The sequence below is a fragment of the Agelaius phoeniceus genome, chromosome 14 (genome assembly GCF_051311805.1).
Source record: "Agelaius phoeniceus isolate bAgePho1 chromosome 14, bAgePho1.hap1, whole genome shotgun sequence".
Lineage (NCBI taxonomy): Eukaryota > Metazoa > Chordata > Aves > Passeriformes > Icteridae > Agelaius > Agelaius phoeniceus.
Genome location: NC_135278.1, coordinates 1,485,752 through 1,507,265, shown reverse-complemented (window position 1 = coordinate 1,507,265; position 21,514 = coordinate 1,485,752). Strand labels below are relative to the sequence as shown.

General features: G+C 54.0%; 1 protein-coding gene across 3 annotated transcripts in view; it reads right to left on the bottom strand.

Annotated features, from left to right (window-relative positions):
- Positions 1-3,894: 3,894 nt before the first annotated feature.
- The window catches only part of MID2 (midline 2), a 63,304-nt gene continuing 45,684 nt past the window's right edge, over positions 3,895-21,514 (bottom strand). For all 3 annotated transcript variants that reach the window (XM_054641500.2, XM_077185953.1, XM_077185952.1), the window contains exons 4-10: positions 20,755-20,862; positions 18,468-18,616; positions 17,887-18,014; positions 16,766-16,909; positions 13,188-13,349; positions 8,333-8,540; positions 3,895-8,150 (exon numbers count right to left, since the gene is read on the bottom strand). In XM_054641500.2, coding sequence (XP_054497475.2) covers positions 7,748-8,150; positions 8,333-8,540; positions 13,188-13,349; positions 16,766-16,909; positions 17,887-18,014; positions 18,468-18,616; positions 20,755-20,862 — 1,302 coding nt within the window. In that variant the 3' untranslated portion in view covers positions 3,895-7,747. The remainder of the gene's footprint in view (positions 8,151-8,332; positions 8,541-13,187; positions 13,350-16,765; positions 16,910-17,886; positions 18,015-18,467; positions 18,617-20,754; positions 20,863-21,514) is intronic.

Genomic DNA, 21,514 nt, shown 5'->3' with positions numbered 1-21,514 from the left:
GGATGTTCTCAGGAGAGGGGCCAGGTGGGATTTGCAAGGGCTGATGAAGGGCTGGAGTCTCGAACTGCCTGCTCCAGGTGGGTCAGGACAGTTCCTGCAACTCAGGACAGGCTCCTGGAGCTCAGGGTAGGTCCTGAAACTCAAGATGGGCTCCTGAAGCTCAGGAGAATTCCTGAGGCTCCCCCTGCAGCCATTATTAGTCTGAGACAGAAGCACTGATGTCCTCACCATCTCCTTCCCGCCTCCCTCCCTCCCTCCCTTTCACATGCCTTAAACACCAGAATTATTCAATAAAGGTTTCTGGTCTCATTCCAGGCATTGTCCATCACTCCATAGCCAGACCAAGAATATTAAGTGATGCTCAGTCTAATGATCTAGAACACTTGATCAGTTTTAGGGGGTGGTTATTCAGATGAGTATTTAAAATCTCAAGTTCCATTAAGGATTAATTTGGGCCAGCTCAGACTCTAACTCATTCATCCTGTGCAGTCTATGAGCAGGTCAGGTTGTCATTTTCTTTTCCATCCATTTATTTAACTATTGTTTTTTTTTTTCCCCAGCCTGGAGTGAAATCACCAGTTAAAGGGATTTTCATTCCTGGATGGGAGAGCTGTAGCATGTATTCCAGTGAGGATTATCCCACCCCAATGCAAGCCATTGCTGCTGCAGATGGGACAGATGAGATATCTTGATGTCCCTCATCATAAAAACCCAGTGATTTCTCTTATCTCTTCACTTTGCAGCTTCCCAGAGCAGGGGGGAAGCCCCAGGGCTCCCAGGCAGTGTGTTTTTAAGCTTTCTCAAGGGAGGGAGTTTTAAAATTTCCTATTTTGTGAACTACAGAAGAAATGAAAAGTAAAAAAGAAATGAAAGGTCAACACCAACCTTCCACTCAGTCCCCCAAAACCTGCCATTAGCCTTCCCAAGCCCATGCCACACTCTGCTTTTTCCCCTTCTGGCTGACTTGTGGAATGCATTTCTGGTTTGATTTTCAGTATTTGTGATGCTGAAACCTCTTGTGTTTAAAGCACATTCCTCGAAAGCAGCAGCAAAGCTCATTCCATCATCTCAGAGCAGCCTTTTCCTTTCCATGAAACAACCTGCCACGTGAGTGATGGTTTTAAATTGGCTTTCACAACGAGGGATGCAGTTTCCTAGAAACCCAAGGTTGACAGGGAAAGGCACCAGACAAAGCAGGAGGAGAAAGGGCAGAGCTCTTTCCTGGGCTCATGCTGACACCGGCTGTGTCACTGGCTGTTTCGGGCAAAGAGGTGACCAGGGATGACATTCTTTGAGCAGCTTCCAGGAGCTGTGCCAGAGAGCCTCAGGTCATCCCCAGCACTGGCGAGGGCTGGAGCAGTGTTTGGCACTGGCTGGAGGGAATGTGGGAGCAGTCCCACGGTGGGGATGGCGCTCAGGGAGTTTTAGCCACAGCCAGAGGACACACGGGTGGCACTGCCACATTTCTTCTCTGTCAACACCTCAGTACAGGCTGATCCTTTGCCATCTGCTCTTCCCTTGCCTAGCACCCCCCAGTCATGCCCATTCCTCAGGCTGGCACCAAGTGGGCTCTGAGCCAAGGCAGCTTGAGCAGCCCCAGCAGGGACCAGCTCCCGGCTCTGCTGTCCCAGTGCTCCACATCCCTTTGGGCCTTGCCTCGGGCTGTGGTTTGTCCTGGAGATGGATTTCTAGTTAATGAAGCCCATGAGTTTCAGGGATAATGAAGTGCTCCTATGGAAAGCCTCGAGGGAAACGCATCCTCCCCTCCCAGGACTCATTTCCCCACCTAACGCGGTCGTTCTAGGGACAATGAAGCAATCTCTGCAGCTTCCTCTCACTCCATCGGCGTGCAGGGAGGAGGGATGGGCAAGTGTGAGTCCCGGCACCCCTGGGACCCTGCTTTACCAAGGTGTGCCCTTCCCAGCACTTCCCAGCCCTGCCAGCTCTCCAGGCACTGGGCTAACATCCATCCTGGTGATCCACAGCAACGCCCACGGCCAGCCTGAGCCACTGAGACAGGAATCCTGCCAGCAGCACGGGGGAGCAGCGTGTCAGACACATCCACGCAGAGAATTCCTGCCTTTCTGGAAGCTCTGGATGCACTGAGCAGATGGTCCACGCTGTTGAGCTGTTGTGACAGCCGGGATGAGTCCCCCACATGAAGCCCCGCAGGGTCTGGAGGCTCAGCCGGGCCTGCCGGGCTGCATGGGGGCGTTCTCAGGGCAGCTCAGGGTGGGCTGACAGCAGAGCTGGGCAGTGCCTCACCTCTCCAGAACCCAGGCTCTGCCCTTCAAGCGCCCATTTGTGGCCATTTGGGAAATGTTTCTCATTTGGAAGGTTTTATTTTTCAGTTTAAAAGAAAAGAAGGTTCCCACACTGTGTCAATCCCATGGAGGGGGGAGCAGGTTCTCTCCCAGGGAAGACTGTCCCATGGTGAAAGGAGAGGATCTGTGTCCCCTTATATGTGGAAATAGCCAGATTTTTGCTCCAATTGTGTCCTTGCTGCTTGCTGGGTGCTCACTGGGCTCCGGGCTGGGTGGCAGGGCTCTGGGTCTCTCCTGCCATGGGGGCTGCTCACCAGGATTGGGGCACCTCTGGCTTTTGGCAACCGTGTCAGGGTCTGTTTGATTAGTGGCCAGAGCTCAGGAGCACCTGCAGATACCTGCCAGACCCCACACACTTGTCCCAGGGCATGCAGCAAACCAGGCTGGAGCAGAGGGATGGGATGGATGAAGGGATGGGGTTGGGACAGCCCCCTGGCAAGCTGTGGTGCTCTGGGGCTACCCTGCCAGTCTCTGGACCAGGGAATAAAAAGTCTGGAAATGGAGGCTGTGGGCCCTGGGCACTGCAGCTCCCACTCCTCAGTGTGGGGCTCTGGGCAGTGGGGTCTTTGTGGCAGAAGCAGGAGCACCAGCACCAGACCCAGCCCATCACTGCTGCGTGGCACTGACAACCCACAGCAAGGGCGGAGCTCTGACCAACACAAATGCCACAGGTTTGTTCCTAGCTGAACCAGCAACTCATCCTCCAGGCAGGTTCCATGTGCTGGTGGTTTAACAGGAGAAGCCTGGAGCAAAGGCATAAAGTAAGAAATATTTAATTCCACAGTGCTGGTATGTTTTCCACTTAACAAATATTTTAGGCACATGTGCTCCAAAAATGGGCTCTGTCTCCTGCAGGTTTGTGTGCCTGTGCTCCCCCACATGAGGCTGCCCCCAATACCCCTTCTCCAGCAGCTTCTGCCCAGTGGCACCATTCCAGCATGGGCTCTCCCCACTCCCTGGGCCAGTCCTGCTTGCTGGGGCCCCTGGGAGAGCCCAGGGATGTGCACCCAGGGCTGGGGTTGGGAGAGGGGAACCACCGAGCTCCTCCCTGCCAGTCCCTGTGCACGGCAGGGCTCTGTGCAGGGGGGGCTGTCACAGCCACATCTCAGCCCCATCACCAGCTTGGCCCCAGCACCTGCTCCATCCCCACCCTCTCCAGGGCACTGGTGGGGCAAGAGCACCTGGACATAGCTGGCACTCAGAGATGTCCAGAACCCCTGTGGCCATCCAGGACTGGGAAAAGGGCAGACTGGCACATGCAGTGTCCTGGGTAATGGAACATCATCCAGGGGCTGGCAGCAGGGTGCTCAGTATTTATGTGTACAGATGTTTTTGGATGGAGCTTTAGCACCCCCTGTGCCTGGCCACCCCACAGGCTCTCCAGTCTGGGCTGAGCCCAGCACAAGGAAAGCTGCTGCTGGGTAGTACCACAAATCCCCTCTGCTCTGTGCATGCATGGCCATATGTTTTGCTAGGTTTGGGGAACACTGTGATGGCCAGCAAGAAGATCCCAGGGCTGTCCTCACCTTATGGCCTCCCTCAAACACAGACATACCCAGCAATGTATATATATTATATTATATTTTTATATTTATATTTTTATATTTATATTTATATATATATATATATATATATATACATGTTAACAAAGAAGTTGCAAAAAAACCAACAAAAAGGGAAAAACCCAAGAGGAAGAACAGCCCTCCCCCAAGTAAAATGGAAGCAGGAATGTTACACGTGGAAGGGGAGGCTGAGGGGAGCCAGGAGTCCACACATCCCGAACTTGAACACGGGTGTCACCAGGCGCAGAGGAACCAGCAGCAGCACTCTGGACCCCCTCCATGTCCTCAGCAGGGCCCAGGGATGGGGCTGCTGCTCCCCAAATCATGGTGACAATTGGGTGGGCTCTGCTTTCAGTACCACAAGAGGACAATGTGGGTGACTGGGAAAGGCCGCCAAGCTCCTGCTCGGGGTGTGGGGCTCCCCCAGTCCCCATCTGGCCGGGTGTGAGACATGTGTGGGGGCCAGGGGGTCCCACAATTAGTGCAATTTCATCAGGTGCAAATGTCACATTAAGGGCTCATGGTCTCTGAGCTGCGGATGCTCCCTGAGCCCATCCCAGCAGCGCTGGCGCCACCCTCGGCATTGCCAGGGCCACCATCCCCCTGCAGGGCCTGGCATCCCTCTGGGCTGGCACAGGCTGAGCAGCCCCATGGGACCGGCACATGCGGAAGGGACTTCCATGAGACCATCCCATGAAAAACATCCAACTTAAAAGGGTGATTTAACCTCCCAAAGTGAAAGGGGTCTTGAGCCAGGCTGTGGGGATGGCAGGCCTGCCCCTGCAGCACCCTCCCTGAGCTCCTGCACTCCGGGGCTGGGAGAAGCAAACGGAGCTGCTCCTCTGCTCAAGAGGAGTCAAGAAGGAGGGGTGTATCCCCTGTGCCTGCCCTGCCAGGCACCATGGGGAAGCAGCCTGGATCAGAGGGAAAGCCCTCTCAGCTTGGCAGGGCCGGCAGCAGATCCTTCCCCGAGGTGCTGCCCACCTCCCTTTTCCAAAAACCACAGTCCAGACACACAGAGAGATGGCACGCTAGGGAACACTCTCCTCCTGGGCAAAGCTGTCACCACCAGACTCACCAACACGCATCCTCTTGGCCAGGTCACTGGGAGGGGTCACCAGATGAATTCTGAACTGGCTCCAGATGAATTCAACCTGTCTCTGGCACAGCTCCCATGGGATGAGCCCCAAGAGCCCTGTCCAAACCAGCCACTCATCCCCTGAGCCTGGGCTTTAGAATCACAGGATAGGCTGAGTTGGAAGGGGCCCATCAGAATCATTGAGTTGAACTCCTGGCCCTGCACAGGACACCCCAACTATCCCACCCTGTGTTTGGAAACATTGTTCAAATGCCCCTTGACCTCTGGCAGCCTTGGGGCCATGACCATTCCCTGGGGAGACTGTGCAGTGCCTGACCACCCCCTGAGAGAAAAACCTTTTCCTGGCATCCAGCCTAATCCTCCCTGACTCAGCTCCAGCCGTTTCCTTCAGTCCTGTCACTGGTCACAAGAATGAAGAGATGGGTACCTGCCCTTCCACTCCCCCTTGGGAGGAGTTGAAGATGACAAAGAGGCCTCCCCTCTCTTCTTCTCCAGCTGAACAAACCAAGTCACCTCAGCCACTCCTCACAAGACCCCTCCAGACCCTTCTCCATCCTCACAGGCCTTCTTTGTTCACTCTCTAATAGCTTCATGCCTTTTTTATATTGTGGTGTACAAAACTCCCCTCAGGGCTCAAGGTGAGGCTGCCTCAGCCCAGAGCAGAACATGACAATCCCCTCCCTGATCCAGCTGGCCTGATGCCCCCAGAACAGGGATTTCCCTCCTGGCCGACTGAGATCCAACTGGACCAGGTACCCCAGGGCCCTTCCACAGCTGCTCCACAGCCTCTCTTTCCCCAGTTCATACACATGATCAGGGTGGCCCCATCCCAGGCACAGAATTTATCACCTTCCCTTGTTAAACGTCACCTGGTTGGTGATTCCCCATCTATCTAATTTGTCTGTGTCTCTCTGCAGGGCCTCTCTGCCCTTGAGAGCATTGACAGCTCCTCCCAGCTTAGTGCTCCCAGCAAATTGACCTAGTATCCCTTCCAGTCCTGCAGGTTGTTAATGAAAATGTTGAAGAGCACAGGGCCGAGGATGGAGCACTTCAGAACCCCAAAAGTGACTAGTGCCAGCCCGATGTCACTCTTTGTGCCTGACTCATGAGCCAGTTACTCAGCCACCCCATGATGTGTTTATCCAGCTGTGGGCTGGACATTTTGTCCAGAAGGATCCTGTCAGAGACTGCTAAAGCCTGCTAAAGTCCAAAAAGATTGCAACTCATGGCTACCCTGGATCAATCAGGTGGGTTACCCTGTTGTAGAAGAAAACAGAAGCAGGGGTAGTTCCCCATCAGCAAGCTCCACAGGGAGAGGCTGGCAGAGCTGGGTGGTCTCAGCTCAGTGGTTCCCACTCCCACTGAGGCACCACATCTAGAGGAGGAAAAGGGGCTTCAAATGTCAGAAGCGAAGCCCAAGCACCAGCTGCCTTGGGCCACCATAATGCCTGAAATCCCTGCTCCACAATGTCCCAGACACTCACATGCCCACTGGCCCCAAACTGTGCCACAGACCCCCATGGTGGCAACAGGGATTGTGTGCCAGCCCAGCTCCTCTTGGCCTCTTAAATAAATCTGGAGACTGGAGCTGGGAATACTGGAGACAGCCAAAGAGCTCCCAGTAACCAGGGTCTCTGAGCCTCTGGGACAGACTCAGTCCTCTGCCATGGAATAAACAGTATGGCTCCACACTCACACCACCACAGAATCATGGAATAGTTTGGGCTGGAAGGGATCTTTAAAACGCACCCAGTCCAATCCCCTGGCATGGTGGAGAACAAACCAGAAGTCAAGATTCAGTGTCATTAATTGAGATTTTGGGTCACAGAGCATAGAGGTATTCTTTGAGCAGGACTCTACTGTCGGCTTAGAGTAGGAAGATGAGTTTTTGCTGCTGGGACACCAGACAGGGCACTGGAGACCTATGTGGAGCAGGGCACTGCTGGCCAGACACTGTGTTGGGAAGGAGCAGCTGCCAAACCTCTGTGCCAGGGGCCAAAGCTTCTCAAGGATGCAGGCCTCCCTGGATACTGGGAAGCTCTCAAAGGAGGAGATGGTGGGCTGGGGGTCCGTGGCTCTCCACTGCAGGACCCCGAAAATTATCAGGAGCATGTCATCTGCAGCACAGCCAGCCACCGGGAACACCCTCAGTGCCATCTTCACTCCCACAGAGCACCACCCTCCCTCCACAGGGCCACCATCCACCACACAGCCACTGCCAGCACTCACCAAGTGCTCCAAGCCTTATCCATCCCACCAGGGAAGCTACCGAGCCTCAGCCACATGGAAAGTCCTCCCCGGAAAGTGCTGCTCAGTGCTCTGGGTCCCTACACCAGCTGTCAGCGGGCCCCAGAGCCCATCCCTCCTGTCCCAATCTGTGCCTCGTGGTATGCACGAGCCATTCCCTGACCACCATGGCACCTCAGGTCACCCTGAAACCTGCCCTGGCCTTTCCAGCCCCGCAAGGGAAGACAGAACCATCCAGGTGACAATCTTCTTGGGGAGAGATGGGAGCAACCGCCAAAGAGCTGCTCCAGCCACTCTTGCACACCTTGGAGCTCACCAAAAGCAGTTCATTTCCAGCTGTGGTTTGAGGTTCTTCCACTTTTTCCATTAAAGTAAGATGGAACTGGGTGTGGATGGTGCTCAACTGCTCAGGCGCCACAGTGGCTCTCTGGCACGGCTGCCAGTGGGCAGCTCTGGCCAACTTCACCCACCAGCATGGCCAGTGCTGCCATGGGGCACGGGCAGGCCTGGGCAGCCTAGTGACAGGCTTTCATTCCTGACACGTATGGGGACTCCTGGGGCCGGCAGTTACACTCCTGCTGCTCGGGGTAATCGATGAAATCTGGGGCAGGCAGCCCCGAGAGGATCATCAGGGATTTGTTCCAGATGGTGAAGGTGGGACACACTGGCAGGATGAATGAGACTTCAAAGGTGTGGAGGTGGAGAGAGTTGGCTGGGTCGTAGAAGGAGAGGGCGTTGTTGTCGTAGTCCAGGAGGACACCGAGGCGCTTCATCTGTGGGTGCACCTCCACCAGCATCTCCTTGTTGTTGTGCCGCACCACAAAGTTGTTGTTGCAGCGGGAGAAGACCCAAGAAGAGGAGTTCTTCCCAATCCACTCATTTTTGGGGGCTGACTTGTAAGCCACGCCAATAGCATACCTGCAGGAGAGGAGAAGCTGTGCTCAGCATCCTCCAGCCTCGGCCCAGCACCAAGCCCAGCCCTGATGGCTACAGCACCCTGTGCTTTCAGAGCCCACCTGCTGTAAAGGGGCACAGGGTGGGCATCTCTGGCAAAGGCTGGACCGGGAAAGCATCCCCCCCCCACACAGGTGGTGCCTTACCAGGTGGAGGATCCTACCACCACTTCCCAGTAGTGGCAGCCGCTGTCGATGAAGATGTTGCCGGCCACACCGTAGCAGCCTGTCCCACTGAACCGCTCTGGCGTGTGGCTCTTCTTCAAGGAGCTCTCGTCCTTCTCCATCTGCAGCCCGTCATTGGAGATCTTCAGCTTCTTGTGAGCCATCTTGGGGTCCAGCTTGAATGGCTGACCTGTAGGGAGGAGACACAAGGATTAGGATTTGTGTTATTAGCATCATGGTGCAGGAATCGGGCTTCTTCACATCACATGTTCTCAGCTTTGCATATTTAATGGTGGTTTGCTTGGATGTTTTCCCCAAAACCAGACCAGATCTGGGTGATGTCCCAGAGCTTCAACCAGACTCCTTTTTTGTTCATGATTTCCCTCTGAAAGTCGTCAGTCTATCCCTGAATTTGCAAACAAAACCCCAAGATGCTACAAAGAAGTAAATTGAGTTCAGGTGGGTTTTGCTGCTGTGGTTTCATGTGAGATGCAGTAAAGTGCACACAGGCACCAGACAGCATTTCCATAGGGATTCACCTGCTTCAGGACAAAGAAAATGACAGCTGCAGAGAACACCCCAAATTCTACCAATATCTTCAGCCTCATGTTTTGGTACCCAGCTTGGGGCATGACTAGCTGTGTCCTTCATGCTCTCATTTTTGGCTGCAGACACAGAGTCCCAGCAAGAAGAAACAATGACACCACCACATCAATGGGGTCCTGAGCCTGGGCTGGGGACCCCCAGAACAGCCTGAAAACCCTGGAAAGCCAGGAAACACACAAGGAGAACACCAGGACACCTGGGAATGTCTGCAAAGAGCTGCAACATCAGCAATCATTGTAGCTGCAGAGCGGAGCTCATCTGCGCTGTGCTCTGTAACCTGATGGTAGCTTGTGCTGGTTTTCCTTGGAGCCCAATTTGCTGAATAATTGAGTTGAGAAGCCTGAAAGTAAAACTGCAAATTGGGAGTGACCTGCCCCCTCCTTCTTTTGGCTGCTCTGATCTTTCTGCTGTATCTTTTCCTGGCAGTAATGCAAAGGAGACAAGCTCTGAGGAAGTGAGGTATAAAAATACTTGGCTCCATCAGGACAGAGACACTCACAGCTCTGTTTCCGAAGGCAACCTCTTGCTAAGGTCAGTGTGAAGAAGTGGAGCCCAGCCCTTATCACTGGTTTCTGCTGGCATGTCCTGGAGCAAGTGCTTGAGGTGCATGCACTGGCAGTGAGTATGATGGGCAGTCTTGGAGGGGTCGGAGGGTATTTCAGAGAACACAGCCAGGCACCTGCTATCCTTCCCAAAATATCACTCTGGCACTGGGAAAAAATATAGACTTCACAGAGGTCATAACAGTCCCAACCTCAGCCCCCCAGCGTGGGAGCTGCCAAAGGAAGGGGGGTTCTGACTGTAGCCTTCACTCTCTGCTCCCCCACCACCAGCAGCCTCTGTGCCTCCCAGTCACTGTTCTCCAGCCCTGCCCTGCAGAGAGCCAAGGCTTGCAATGATTCCTCTCATCACTGATGATTCCTCTCATCATTAATGTTTCGTCTCATCATTAACATGTAGCTCCTGGGCCGGTCACTCAGATTACCTTTATCCCACAAATTCAGCTTGCTGGGATATTCCTGATAGCCTTTTGCTGTCATCCCTGCATGAGGCTCGGGAGTTGTGGGGAAGCAGCTGCCTTCAGGGCTGGACACAGCCGGCTGCACCCCTGGAGCATTTATCAGCTGGATTAGCCCTCCCTTCCCAGCAGAGCCAGAGTGAGCAGAGCAGAGCAGAGGAAATCCTGTCTGGCACTGAGTGTGAGGGAGCAAAGAGGAGGCAGCCAGGAACATGGTCAAGGTCAGTGGAATGCAGGGATGGAGCCAGGCAGAGGGAGGTGTGTGCTGGAGCTCCATCCCCACCCTGCAGGACCCCAGACACCCACCCTGCTCCCCTGGACCTCCCAGGGCTCCTGCACCCATCACAGTGAGCAGGGGCTTAGGACACTCCTGTCACCCACCCAGAGGAACAGCGAGGACAGGCTGCCTGCTGCTTTACATAACAGCTACAGAAATAACTGGAATGAGATCCCCAGGAGCAGGAGACAACATTCAACACTCAGCCAAATCCAGGCCCAGCAGCCCAGCCCAGGGGGGGGGTCAGTGCAGGGGTGCCACTGGTGCCCTGCAGCACAGCAGCTCCTCTGTGCCCCACTCCTCTGGCTGCAGAGAGGGTGGACAGCTGGTGACTGCGTTTGGCTGAAAATGTGTGGAGAGAAAGGAGGGATGGATATGAACTCTGCACCCAAGTACTCTGCTGCAGGTACCCACCACATTCTGCCCAGAGAGCAAAGAAAGCAGCAGGGACACAGGAACACAAAGGCAGCTCTTCCTGCATTCTGTGCCTCCTCTCTGCCTGTAATGGCAGTGGCAGTGTCCCTACACCCACCAGCTATCTAAGATGCCACATGTGGGGCACAGGACACCCACAGAGCAGAGCTGCCAGCACCATCCTATCCTCCCTGAAGACATCGCCTTCAGCAAAGAAAGAAACAAAGATGCTGAGTCATCAAGTCATAGGAAAACCATAAATACATCTTAATTTTCAGATTCCCTCCTGGGAAGTTTTTGCAGGGATCATCCTGTCCTTAAAAACACCTGCACTGACATGATTCAGTCAGTAATAGGGACCTTGCAGCCCATTGCTCAGGCAGCAAACACACTCCTGACATCTCACATGGGATGTGAAGGGAGCCATCCTGTAGCACATTAAGGTCTTGCCAAGATATGCAGAAATTAAGAAAAGCCAGAATTGCGAGGGAAAATAAGGCCAGGATGCAGTGGCCAAGGCAAGGGCTGGAAAACCCATTTCTCTGCATTTTATTTATGTCCAGAGCTGGGCCTGTCCCTGCATTCCAGCATTTTCAGCTACTTTTGGACACTTGCTCCTAAATGAGTCCTGCTCAGGCCCAGCCTCAGCAGAAGACGGTCTCTCTGTCACTACACCAAACATGTCCTCCCAAGCTGCTCTGTTCAGGAATGCAGATTTAGTGCCAGCACTGACAGCGCTGATGCTGCAGAAATCGATGTGTCCTGACACTGACCTTCTGGCCATGGAGAGATCTCTCCAGACATCCCTTCAGGAACAGAACAGGCTGTGAAATATGTTAATGGGCCGTTTCTGTGTTGAGCTGCTGACACTTCCACTGAGGTTTCAGTGGGAAAGCATGGCTGTGATATCCTCTGGATATTGTCCACTGCAAAAGGGGAAGCCCTGGTAGCAAATACCAGCAGGAGGAAAAGCCAGTGGGGGTATGCTGGGGCTGCAGCACCACTAGACACCCAAAGGAGCCCTTGTCACCTGAGGATGGCCACAGAAGGAGAAAAATCAATATATATGGCTAAATCAAACTTTCAGGAATTCAGAAGTTTCCACAAACACAGATGGCAAAGGAACACCAAACTGGTGGCAGAGAGGGATGTGCCCATCAATGCCACATGCCTCTCCTCCCCAACACCTGAGTGGGAAGCGAGGTCCTTGTGGAAGGGGCTTTAGCACCCCCACAATCACACATAACCTGTGCAGTGTCTCATGTGGGGCTGCTCCAGGTTTCAAACATGCAGAAGCTGCTGCAGACACATCCCTGCAGCAAGGGGGGCTCAACACCTGACAGGACTCTGACTGAACCCAGTCCATCCCCAAGCAGGAGCGCTCAGAGCTGTGCTGGCAGCTCGGTGACTGGCACTGGGCTAGATCAGAGAGACCAGACCCTGTCCTATGGGAGCTGCCACCACGGCCACCCGCCCTTGCTCCCAGCTTCCCAAGCCTCCCATCCCTCACTCCCAGAGCGAGCGCCTTTCAAAGCCAGGGAAGCACTGAGAAACAGCAGCTGCAGGAGGGATAAATTTTTAATGAACAGGCAGATTGGGATGAAGTTTGCTCTTCAGCAGCTCCCTCAGCTCCACTGCCTCAATGTTGTTTTATTCAGTTTAATGTCGCGCAAAGAAAAGCAGGAGGTAGAGGTGATAAATCATCATGAAAGCCTTGCTCAGGCAGAAGCAACTGTTGGGAGAGGGACAGATGGGAGGGCTGTGCTCACCAGGACCACAAAGAGACATGCAAGCACTGGGAAGGCACGAGCACAGGGCAGGCAGCCTGGAGAGACAACTTATTCCTCTCCCAACATCTCACACTGTCCCTCCCGCGTGACCCTTCAGGGCATGGGTGCCACTGCTTCTGCTGTCTTTCAATGGAAAAAGGTTTCCTACCACAAACCCTGGAGCTCTGTCTGTTACAGCACAGACAGGTCTAGCTCCACTGCTGTCAGAGCTCAGCTCTCCCTAAACACATTTAACCTTCCTTGGCATCCCCAGGGCACTGGAAAGAAAAATCTTCTGCTTTGTGTGTGGCTGCAAAGTCCCCATCCACCACCACGGAGACACTTTTCAATCTTATGGCTTTCCAAACCACAACCCTCTGCAAGCTAAGCCACACACAAGAACACAGTTGCTCTGTGCCCCTTGCATTGGCCCCAAAAAGCCCAGGAATGCAAAGCCACCAGAAGAGTGGACCATTATGACCTAAGACCCCAGGGATGGGTGCTGACTAGAGCAGAGGGCTGATGGGAGCCCCTGGCATCACATGGGGTATCAGGAGACCATCCCTGAGGTAGGGAAGGAACAGAAGCACCAAGGGAGATGGGCACTCCAGTGATTTAACAACACAGTGTTTCCATCCCGCTGCCAGCCACTGCCCGCTCACTGGGAACACCCAGCCATACCCCAGGCACCCCCGTGCCCTGGAAACTCTCCTCCCCCACCTGGCATGGCCAGCTGAGTGCCTGGGCACCTACTGTTGGTCTTGAGGCGGGCAGGCTCACTGTTCCTGCTGCCTGCCTGGTTGATGGCTTTCACCAGGAAGATGTAGCGGGTGCCACTCTGCAGCCCGTGCACTGTGTAGTGGTTCTGCTTGATGTTGGGGACGATCATCCAGCTGTCCATGGAGTTGTAGAGACCTGCAGTCAAGAGAGGGGCAGAGATTTATTCCCAGGGAAGGACAGAATACAAAGCTTTTGTACTGCTAATGCAGAGCTCATGACCATGTGTCCCTCGGAAGGATTTACCACCTGCCTGGGAGTTCAGAGTGGCAGGGAAATTTCCAGAGATGATAAATCCCAGCAACACAGAATCTCTTCCATTATCACACAAAGGCAGGACCAGGGCTGCAGCACTGGCATCTTGGGATGCTGCCATGGGAAGTGATGGGGAAAGGGTGCAGACAAAGGGAAATGCAGCCAGCAGCACCTTCCAGCCAGGGCAGCTGGCAGATGAAGCCGTTGGTGCCTGGGAGGGGGTGATGGCCACCATCCTCCCACCACCATCCCACCATCACTCTGTCCCACAGGACAGCCTCCCTCCTGCTCAGTATGCAATTCCAGCAGCAGAAAGGGATGCATTTGCACCCAAATCAATGTGTTTGCAACTAAATCTTGCTCCTGCCCCGTCTGCAGTGCTCCAGTGTGGGAAGTAATAATCCATGGCTAAGGGAGGCTGATGCTTGGCTCCCTGAATAGACTGATCTGCAGAGTGGTTCAAAGAAAATGAGCTCCCAGTGAAGGGATCCAGACATTTGGAAACCATTCAGCAGGCTGAACTCTTTCTGGAAATGGGAAGGAATGAAGAATCCAAGACCACGGAGGTGCCAAATTGACTGCTGCAGTGATTTGCAGTGTCAGAGCTACAGGGCCTGGCATGTGTGGAAATGTAGTGCTGTACCTCAGGTGGGGTGGCACAGTGCTCCAGGAAAGGGGAAAAGCCTTACATAGTGCCACAGGCTGCTCCTGCCATCGGCATCACTGGGATGAGGATCACCTGCAGCTGGCACGAGCACTTGAGTAGCTGAACTGGGGGACAAAGATGCTCTGGGGCTCAGGGGAAACCAGGACAGCTATCACAGCACAGGGGTAGGGCTTTGAGCCAAAAGGAATAAGGAAGCATGGAAGAAGTAGCTGGAGGCTTCCTAGATCTGGTGAGAGGTAAGGAGTGCATTGTGAATTTGGGGTGACTGGAGAGGGGGTTTCAACATGTGCAGGGCTGGGAGGCAGGAGCTGGGAATGCTCCATACCTTTTTTGCAATGGCTTCAAATTCATTTATCTTCAGTGGCTGGCTCAGCCGCAGGACAAGGGCAGGTTGCAGTCCCTGTCATCCTGAATTTGGTTTGGGATACACATGGGAATGGCCGAGGGGCACAGAGGAGTGTGATGTGAAGTAGAAAATAAAACAGATGTGATCCTGATTGCAGCCTGCACGCGGAGCTGCTCCCGTTGGAGCGCACAGCTTCCAGCCCGGCCCGGTTGGTGTCACCTTCCTGCAGGAAGAACCAGCTGGGGATGCTCCATCAGGAAGAACAAGGTGGCTAAGATACGACAACGAGAAGGACTTGACTTCCAAGTAGGTTTCTTTTGCAAAACGACCTCAAAGAGCTTGGCCTTGAAGACTAACCTCCTCGCTCCTATCCTCGCCAAAGCTTTAAAAAATCCCTTTTATTGTAGCATTTATCCTCTACAAAAATGTCTGGCTCTTGCCAAACTCTTGGCTTTGATGGAAGTGTGAAGGGGATGGGTTCCACAGGCCAGCACTGCACACCTTGGAAAGGTATTTCCTCTCCTGGTCAGGGTCCCAGGCCCTGTTCAGTGTTCCAGTGTCTTTTCACATGAGTTCAGCCAGTGCTCACACAGTGCCATGACCCAAACTGTGCTATTGCGAGGGACAGTAAGTTATTCATTTTCTTCTCAGGGATTTAACTCATGTTTTCTTCACTCGTCCTACACAGAGCAACCTGGAGGTTGCTGGCTGGCCAAGGAGGACACTTCTGACATGTGACCCTCTGGGCTCTACTCCAGCACTGCCCTCACTGTTCCTCACTCTCATGGTCTCCACAGCTCCTCCTTTCCCAATGCCTGTGCCCCACCTGCCAGAGGTGGGCAGGTGACTCCTTCCCAAGTCCCTTGGTGTATGGGACTCCAAGCCACATGTGTCCAAAGTGGCATGTGGGAAAAGGTGAGAGTAGATCCTTCCCTGGCATCATCCCAGGCAAGGGCACAAGCTGCAGCAGAGGAAATCCTGAGTGGAAAAGGGCAAAATCCTCCTAACTGAGGGTGAGGAAGCACTGGATGCTCCATCCCTGAACAGTCCTTCCTCAACGAGCAAGCCCTGAGCAACCTGTCAGCCCAAAGTGCACAGAGCTAGCACAGGGACCTTGAGACATCCCTCTCTACCAAAACCACATGGTGACACCAGCAAGTCCCCATCCTGTCCACAGCTGGAAGTGCAGGGGACATGGAGCTGGTGGCCATCCAAGAGCAGAGCCAGAGAGGTGGCTGAGCTCTCCAGGCTTCCAGAGGACAAAGTGCTGGAGACAACGTGTTCTACCTGGGAAGGAGAGGAGAGCCAAGCAGGGCGGGTCTGGCTGTGGCAGCACCAGCACACAACAGCCACCACGGAAAGGAAATGCATCATCTTGTTTTCCAAAACAAGGACAAAGGCTGGGCCAGGGCTGGGGAGGTGAGATCCAGCTTGGAAAGTCACAGGGAACTTTCTCAGTCAGCTTCCTGCACAGTTCAGAGTGCACTGAACAGCCTTCCGGAGCCGTGACACCGTGCTGCCGGTGCCAACATCTTTCCAGCCAGTGGGACAGACCGACGGCAGCCCAAACACCCACTCTGAGGCACCTTGTCAGCACTTCTCACAATGGCAAGTGCTGCTAGGAAAACCAAGAATAAAACTTTCTCACAAGCCACAGACCATCAGTGATTCTGTCTTCAGTCCTCAAATCAAATCCCATTCCTGTGAGACAAATCTGTGGTGCTGTGGAAAAACAACTAGGTATGGCAGTAATTTTAATGAAAAATTACCTGGAAATATGGCTCAGAGCTGTTCCAGAGGGTTTATAAACCACCATAGTTATCAGCCATGGAGCAGCCAGCGCTGCCCTGCGTACGATCCCAGGTATCCACGGATCTGGGAGCTGTGAGATGGACAGGAGCCTCCAGTGTTCCTGATGATTCACCAAGTTGGGGCCGATGACACCAAGTGCAGACCAGAGCACTTCAGGGATGGCCCCCACAACATGAGGAGGTGTCTATTGCTCTGATCCACTAGGCCTTGGTAGATCCTTTGCTGCTCCTCCATAAATACCCAGCCTTTAAAACCACTGATGAAACTGAGAACCTTTTCCTTACAGAATCCCAGAATGCTCTGGGTTGGAAGGGACCTAAAAGCTCATCCAGTGACACCCCTTGCCATGGGCAGGGACACCCTCAACTATCCCAGGTTGCTCCAACCTGGCCTCAGACACTTCCAAGGATGGAGCAGCTGGAGATTGTGTGGGCAACATGGGACTCCTTGCTGAAGGGAAGTGTGGTGACTTACTGATGAAGTTGGCCTGGCCGGTGAAGATGGTGTACTGGAGCTCGTAGGAGCTGACACTGAACTCATCCTCTGACATCCAGTGCACGGTGATGGTGTCATGGGAGGCTGTGCAGAGCTCCTCACGGACTGACGGGGGGTTCGGTGCTGTGGGATGGCACAGACCACAGACTTTGGTCAGTTTGGGCTTTCCTTCCTTAAAAACCCAGGCCTTTTCCACTCATGTTAGGACTGAGATGGGCTTGTGGCAGTAGTACTATCAACACCAAAACCTCTCTCATTTAATCTGTCATTGTGTTTCCCACTGAACTGAACCTTTTAGTTTAACAAGGCATCCAGAGGTCAGAGCACAGGGTTTTCACTGCTGCTCCATCAGGTCTGACACCCCCACCCTGAAACAGGCTGAGAACCCACTTCCAAATCTACTTATTTCCCTGCCCTGGTTGTGGAGTAAGTATTTCATCCCATAACTGATCTGGACACGCTTGTGCTAATCTTTCACTGAAAGCTGATCTGCTTCATGATGATAAAATCGGATTTGGGTGAGTGAAGATGTCCTTGCCTCCCTTGCCTCATCCCTCCAGTGCTCCAGCACAGGCTGATCCAGCAGCCGTTGCTGCTCCCAGACCACTGAGGGCAGCAACCAGTCTGTGCTGGGGCATCAGGGCAGCCCTGAGGGGCCCACTGAAGTCCCACCCAGAAGGGTTCATAATTTAGAAGCAAGTGACCCAGAAAAAGGGCAGGAAAACAGAAATGTTAAAGCACAGAGTGCCATAGAAGTATAATAATTAGTTAATTCATCATTCCTCCCCTGTAATCCTTATGGACCCTCATATAATCCTTATCCTTCTTGCATCCTTATGGACATCAGCCTCCCCCACCAGGTCATGGAGACCATAATTTTTAAGCTTTCTGGTCTTTTCCATGGGTCCTCCAGGAACAGCAGGGTGAAACAGAGGGATGGGGACCTATCACTGTCCTGGGGACAGCACAGGCCCTGCTCTGCCACAGATGACCTGGTGCTTGTTACTGGTTAAGTCCTAAAATAGGTCTGCCAGCCCTTGGCGGAGCACAGGGCAGGGACTGAGGGGAAGATACAGAGTGGAGCACACCTGAGCACTCACCTGTTAGATAATCCAGCCCCTCCAGCAGCTTCTTCTCTCTGGAAAAATCTAAAGCAAAGTTTTCAAAGGCATCATTAAAATTGATATCTGGTATCAGGACTTGAGAGGATGCAGTTGCCATGGCGACCCTGGAAGGAAAGAGGGGACCATCAGTATGCAACAGGGTGCATGAGGGAGACACAGGGATGGAGACAGCCTCACTGTGCCTCACCTGCTATCAGGAAAACAGCTTGCACCTACAGACCACTGCCCCTACCCAGGAGGGTGGCCTAGCCTGGGGTTGCCTGAGAGTGGGAGGGCTCCACCCCTGGGGTTTACAGCTTTGACTGGCCCCTGAACTCCCTTTGGACTGGCATTTCCACCACTTTCCTACCCCAGGGAAGGGGGCTTGCTTCCACAGCATTGTTAGGACCTGCCATGCAGCCCAGTCCTGTGAGGGATGGGAACCTGATTACACAGTGGGAGGTAGCAGGGATGGCTGGGGATCTCCAGGGAAGTGACTGGAGGGGACTTGGGTCACCTCTGGGCAGGGACCTGCAATGGGGGCCACCTCCAGCAGCAATGTCCTGAGCCCAGCCCACCTCTCGGCCACGTTCCTGGCAGTCTGCAGGAACCGAGCGTGGTCGTTCTCCTTCAGGATGTGCTCGGCCTGGTTGATGAGGACTGTGGAGCGCTCCAGGCACTGCCGGCAGTTGGCAACCTGCTGGGCCAGCTTCCGCAGCTTCATCACCTGCCGAGAGCAGAGGGGACAGCGCGGCTCAGGAGCCTGAGAGGCACAGAGGGAAACCCTGAGCCAGCAGCTGATCATGGCGAGCAAGGAGCTGTGAAAGGGCACGGGAATGTCCCAATGGCTCTGGGGAGGGAGCTCAGCAAAGCACTTTCCACGTGAATTTTGCTGGGGGTGGGAAAGCCCCAGGGCACAGACTGTGCTTGCTCTGAGGGTCCCATATATGCTGGACCCTGGAGAACAATGCATCCTCTCTCCACTCCTCCCATGCAAATACCATGTCCCCTCATGCCAGCCCAAGGAGAGCAGGCTGCCATGAGACTCCTCTCAGTCATTCAGCACAAGGCAAGGGAACCTCAGGAATGGGGGAAGTGTTTACAGAGCTGATGGAAGAGATCACATTCACAAGTGCTGAACTGAACTGCTGGGTGACCAAGGTATGAGAGAATCTGCATATTTTCCCCCTCCCTTCTTCCAGGCTCCTTACATGTGTTGGGCCATTTGTCAGGCAAAGCAGGGCAGAACAAATGGAAAACCAAATGGCAATCCATCAGGAAAGCAGAATTCCTCGCTCCTCAACTGGAGGAATTCTGAACCAGCCACAGCCTCTAGAGGTTGCCCCTTTCTCCACTGCTTCTGCGGAGGGTTTGAGCACTAATCTGTGCCCTTCACCTCTACCCAGCTGCCAATTGTAGGAAGACAACATCTTGGAGCTTCCAGGTCTTTCTAAGCATGGCTGGAACTGGACAGCAGAGTCTGGAAGAGTCAAGGAAGAGGGTGGGAAGAGCAAGCAGACAGACAGATGGACCGGCAGACGGCACCGTTACATAAAATATGTTCCCTGGAGTGCTTGGGGTAGAAGCAGGATTTCAAAGCTCCCTCTGCTGCCAGCGTGTCCTGGAGCTGTGCCGGTGGCTCTTCTGCCTACACACATGGTGGAACCTGCTCCCAACTTCCTGGTAGCATCTGGATTTGGGGCTTGGCCATGGGTACCGTGGTGGGACCCCAGTGCATACCAAAGCTCACTGAGAACAGTAGTGGGGTCATGCAAGCTCTCCTGCTCTCCTGGGCACCCTCAGAGTTATAGCCCTCCACCCCTCTTGCTGATGCACGTGGAGAGCCCAGAAGGTGAGGGTGATGTCTCAAACACGAACAGCTGTACAGCTGCAGAGCCAGCTGAGGGTTGTTGGGGCTGGAGAAGGGGCCCCAGGGAGGTAGGGCAGCACTGTCCTGGGACAAACATCCTTGCTGTGGCTCCTGGCAATAAGCACAACACAGCACAGCACAGGAGCGAGATGAAGCAGTGGCATGGACTGTAGAGGAATCAAGACCACAAAAGACCCCTGAAGCCTCTGACCCATTTCCAGAAATGTCTGGAAGAATGGACTGTGCATAAGAAGTGATTTGCAGAGAAGGTGAGAACTCCCAGAAGGCAAAACTTACCTATAAAAAGGTCCCCCCTGTAAGCACAGGCAGTGCCCCCAGGACCCTGACCCGTTTGTCATTCCTTTCAACCATGAGCCTCTATGAATCTTGGGTCCCTTCCCCTGTGGAGTGGGATGCTACACATAGAAACCACTGAGAAACACCTGGAGCCACTGGAGGAAAGGTCCAACACTCGCACAAAGATGAGGGTGAGAAGCAGCTCCCCCTCAGCTGTGCTGCAATGCAGAGCATGCAGCCTCTGCTCTCACTGCAGCACTGGACTATGGTCCTTCAATATTAATTCCACATTATTCTATTCAAACCACAGTGGTGAAGAGCCCTGAGGAAGCTGTCTGGAGTGATCCAAGCCTCTCCACCAACGTGTCACGCTAACCAACACACAGTTCCTCCTCCAGCCAGTACATGCTTTGTCCTTGGCAGAGGAGCCCTGGGGCAGCAGCAGTGATGGACACCTGGATATGGGGTGGCATGGAGGGCAGCACCAGGGGACACCAGGAGCTTGGACAAGGAGATGCATGGGTGCTGCTCAAAGCAAACCCTTCATGGCTGCAGCCCCTCTGCCCAAGGCTGGCACATCCCAGTGTCACTGGCTGCGGGAGTGCTGCTCCTAGACAGGAGGGGCAGACCCTGCAGCGGCCACCCCTGGGCACAGGAGGGGACCTGTGAGCAGGGACACATGAGCTGGGACCCCTCACCTTTGTCTCCTTGATCTTGACGGCGATGACCTGCTTGCGCTGGCGGATGATCTCCATCAGCTCATCACACTCCTCCATCAACTTGGCCTCGTGCATGGCTGTGTTCACCTGGCCAAGAACAGCAGCGCTCAGGTGTTGGGAGGGACACACAGGTGTTGGGAGGGACACAGAGCACACAGGTGTTGGCAGGGACACACAGGTGTTGGGAGGGACACAGAGCACACAGGTGTTGGCAGGGACACACAGGTGTTGGGAGGGACACACAGCATGCTCTCATGGCTGTGCTCACAGTGGGGCACACACAGAGTGCAGTGGGGGCACAAGCAGAGGTTCCAGTCCTCTGCCTCTAGGGAAGACCAGTATCCATGGGAGGATGGACAGGACAGGGCAAGGGAGAATGCACTTCATGGAAGAGGACTCTAGCCCTAGCACTGCATTAAAGCACACTACAGGACAGAAATCAGTTTTCCTCATTTTATACTCCAAATCCCTCTGAAACAAGGCAGCCTAGAGTGAACCACATTTTTGCTACAGGGTCTTTTTTTAAACCTGGCCAGCAGATTATGCAACACTGGAGTGGGAGACAGCTGATGGTCTGCAAAGAGAGTTCCACTGAGGAAAAACAGTTGAAAATCTTCCCAATCTGCTGCATGTGGAGGGAGGGTGGGGAACAGCCCCAGGGTTTGGAGCCTGCAGCAAGCTGCTGCGGCACTGCTGCTGTGGCACTGCTGTTGTGGCAGAGCTGGCAGCACCCTGGTCC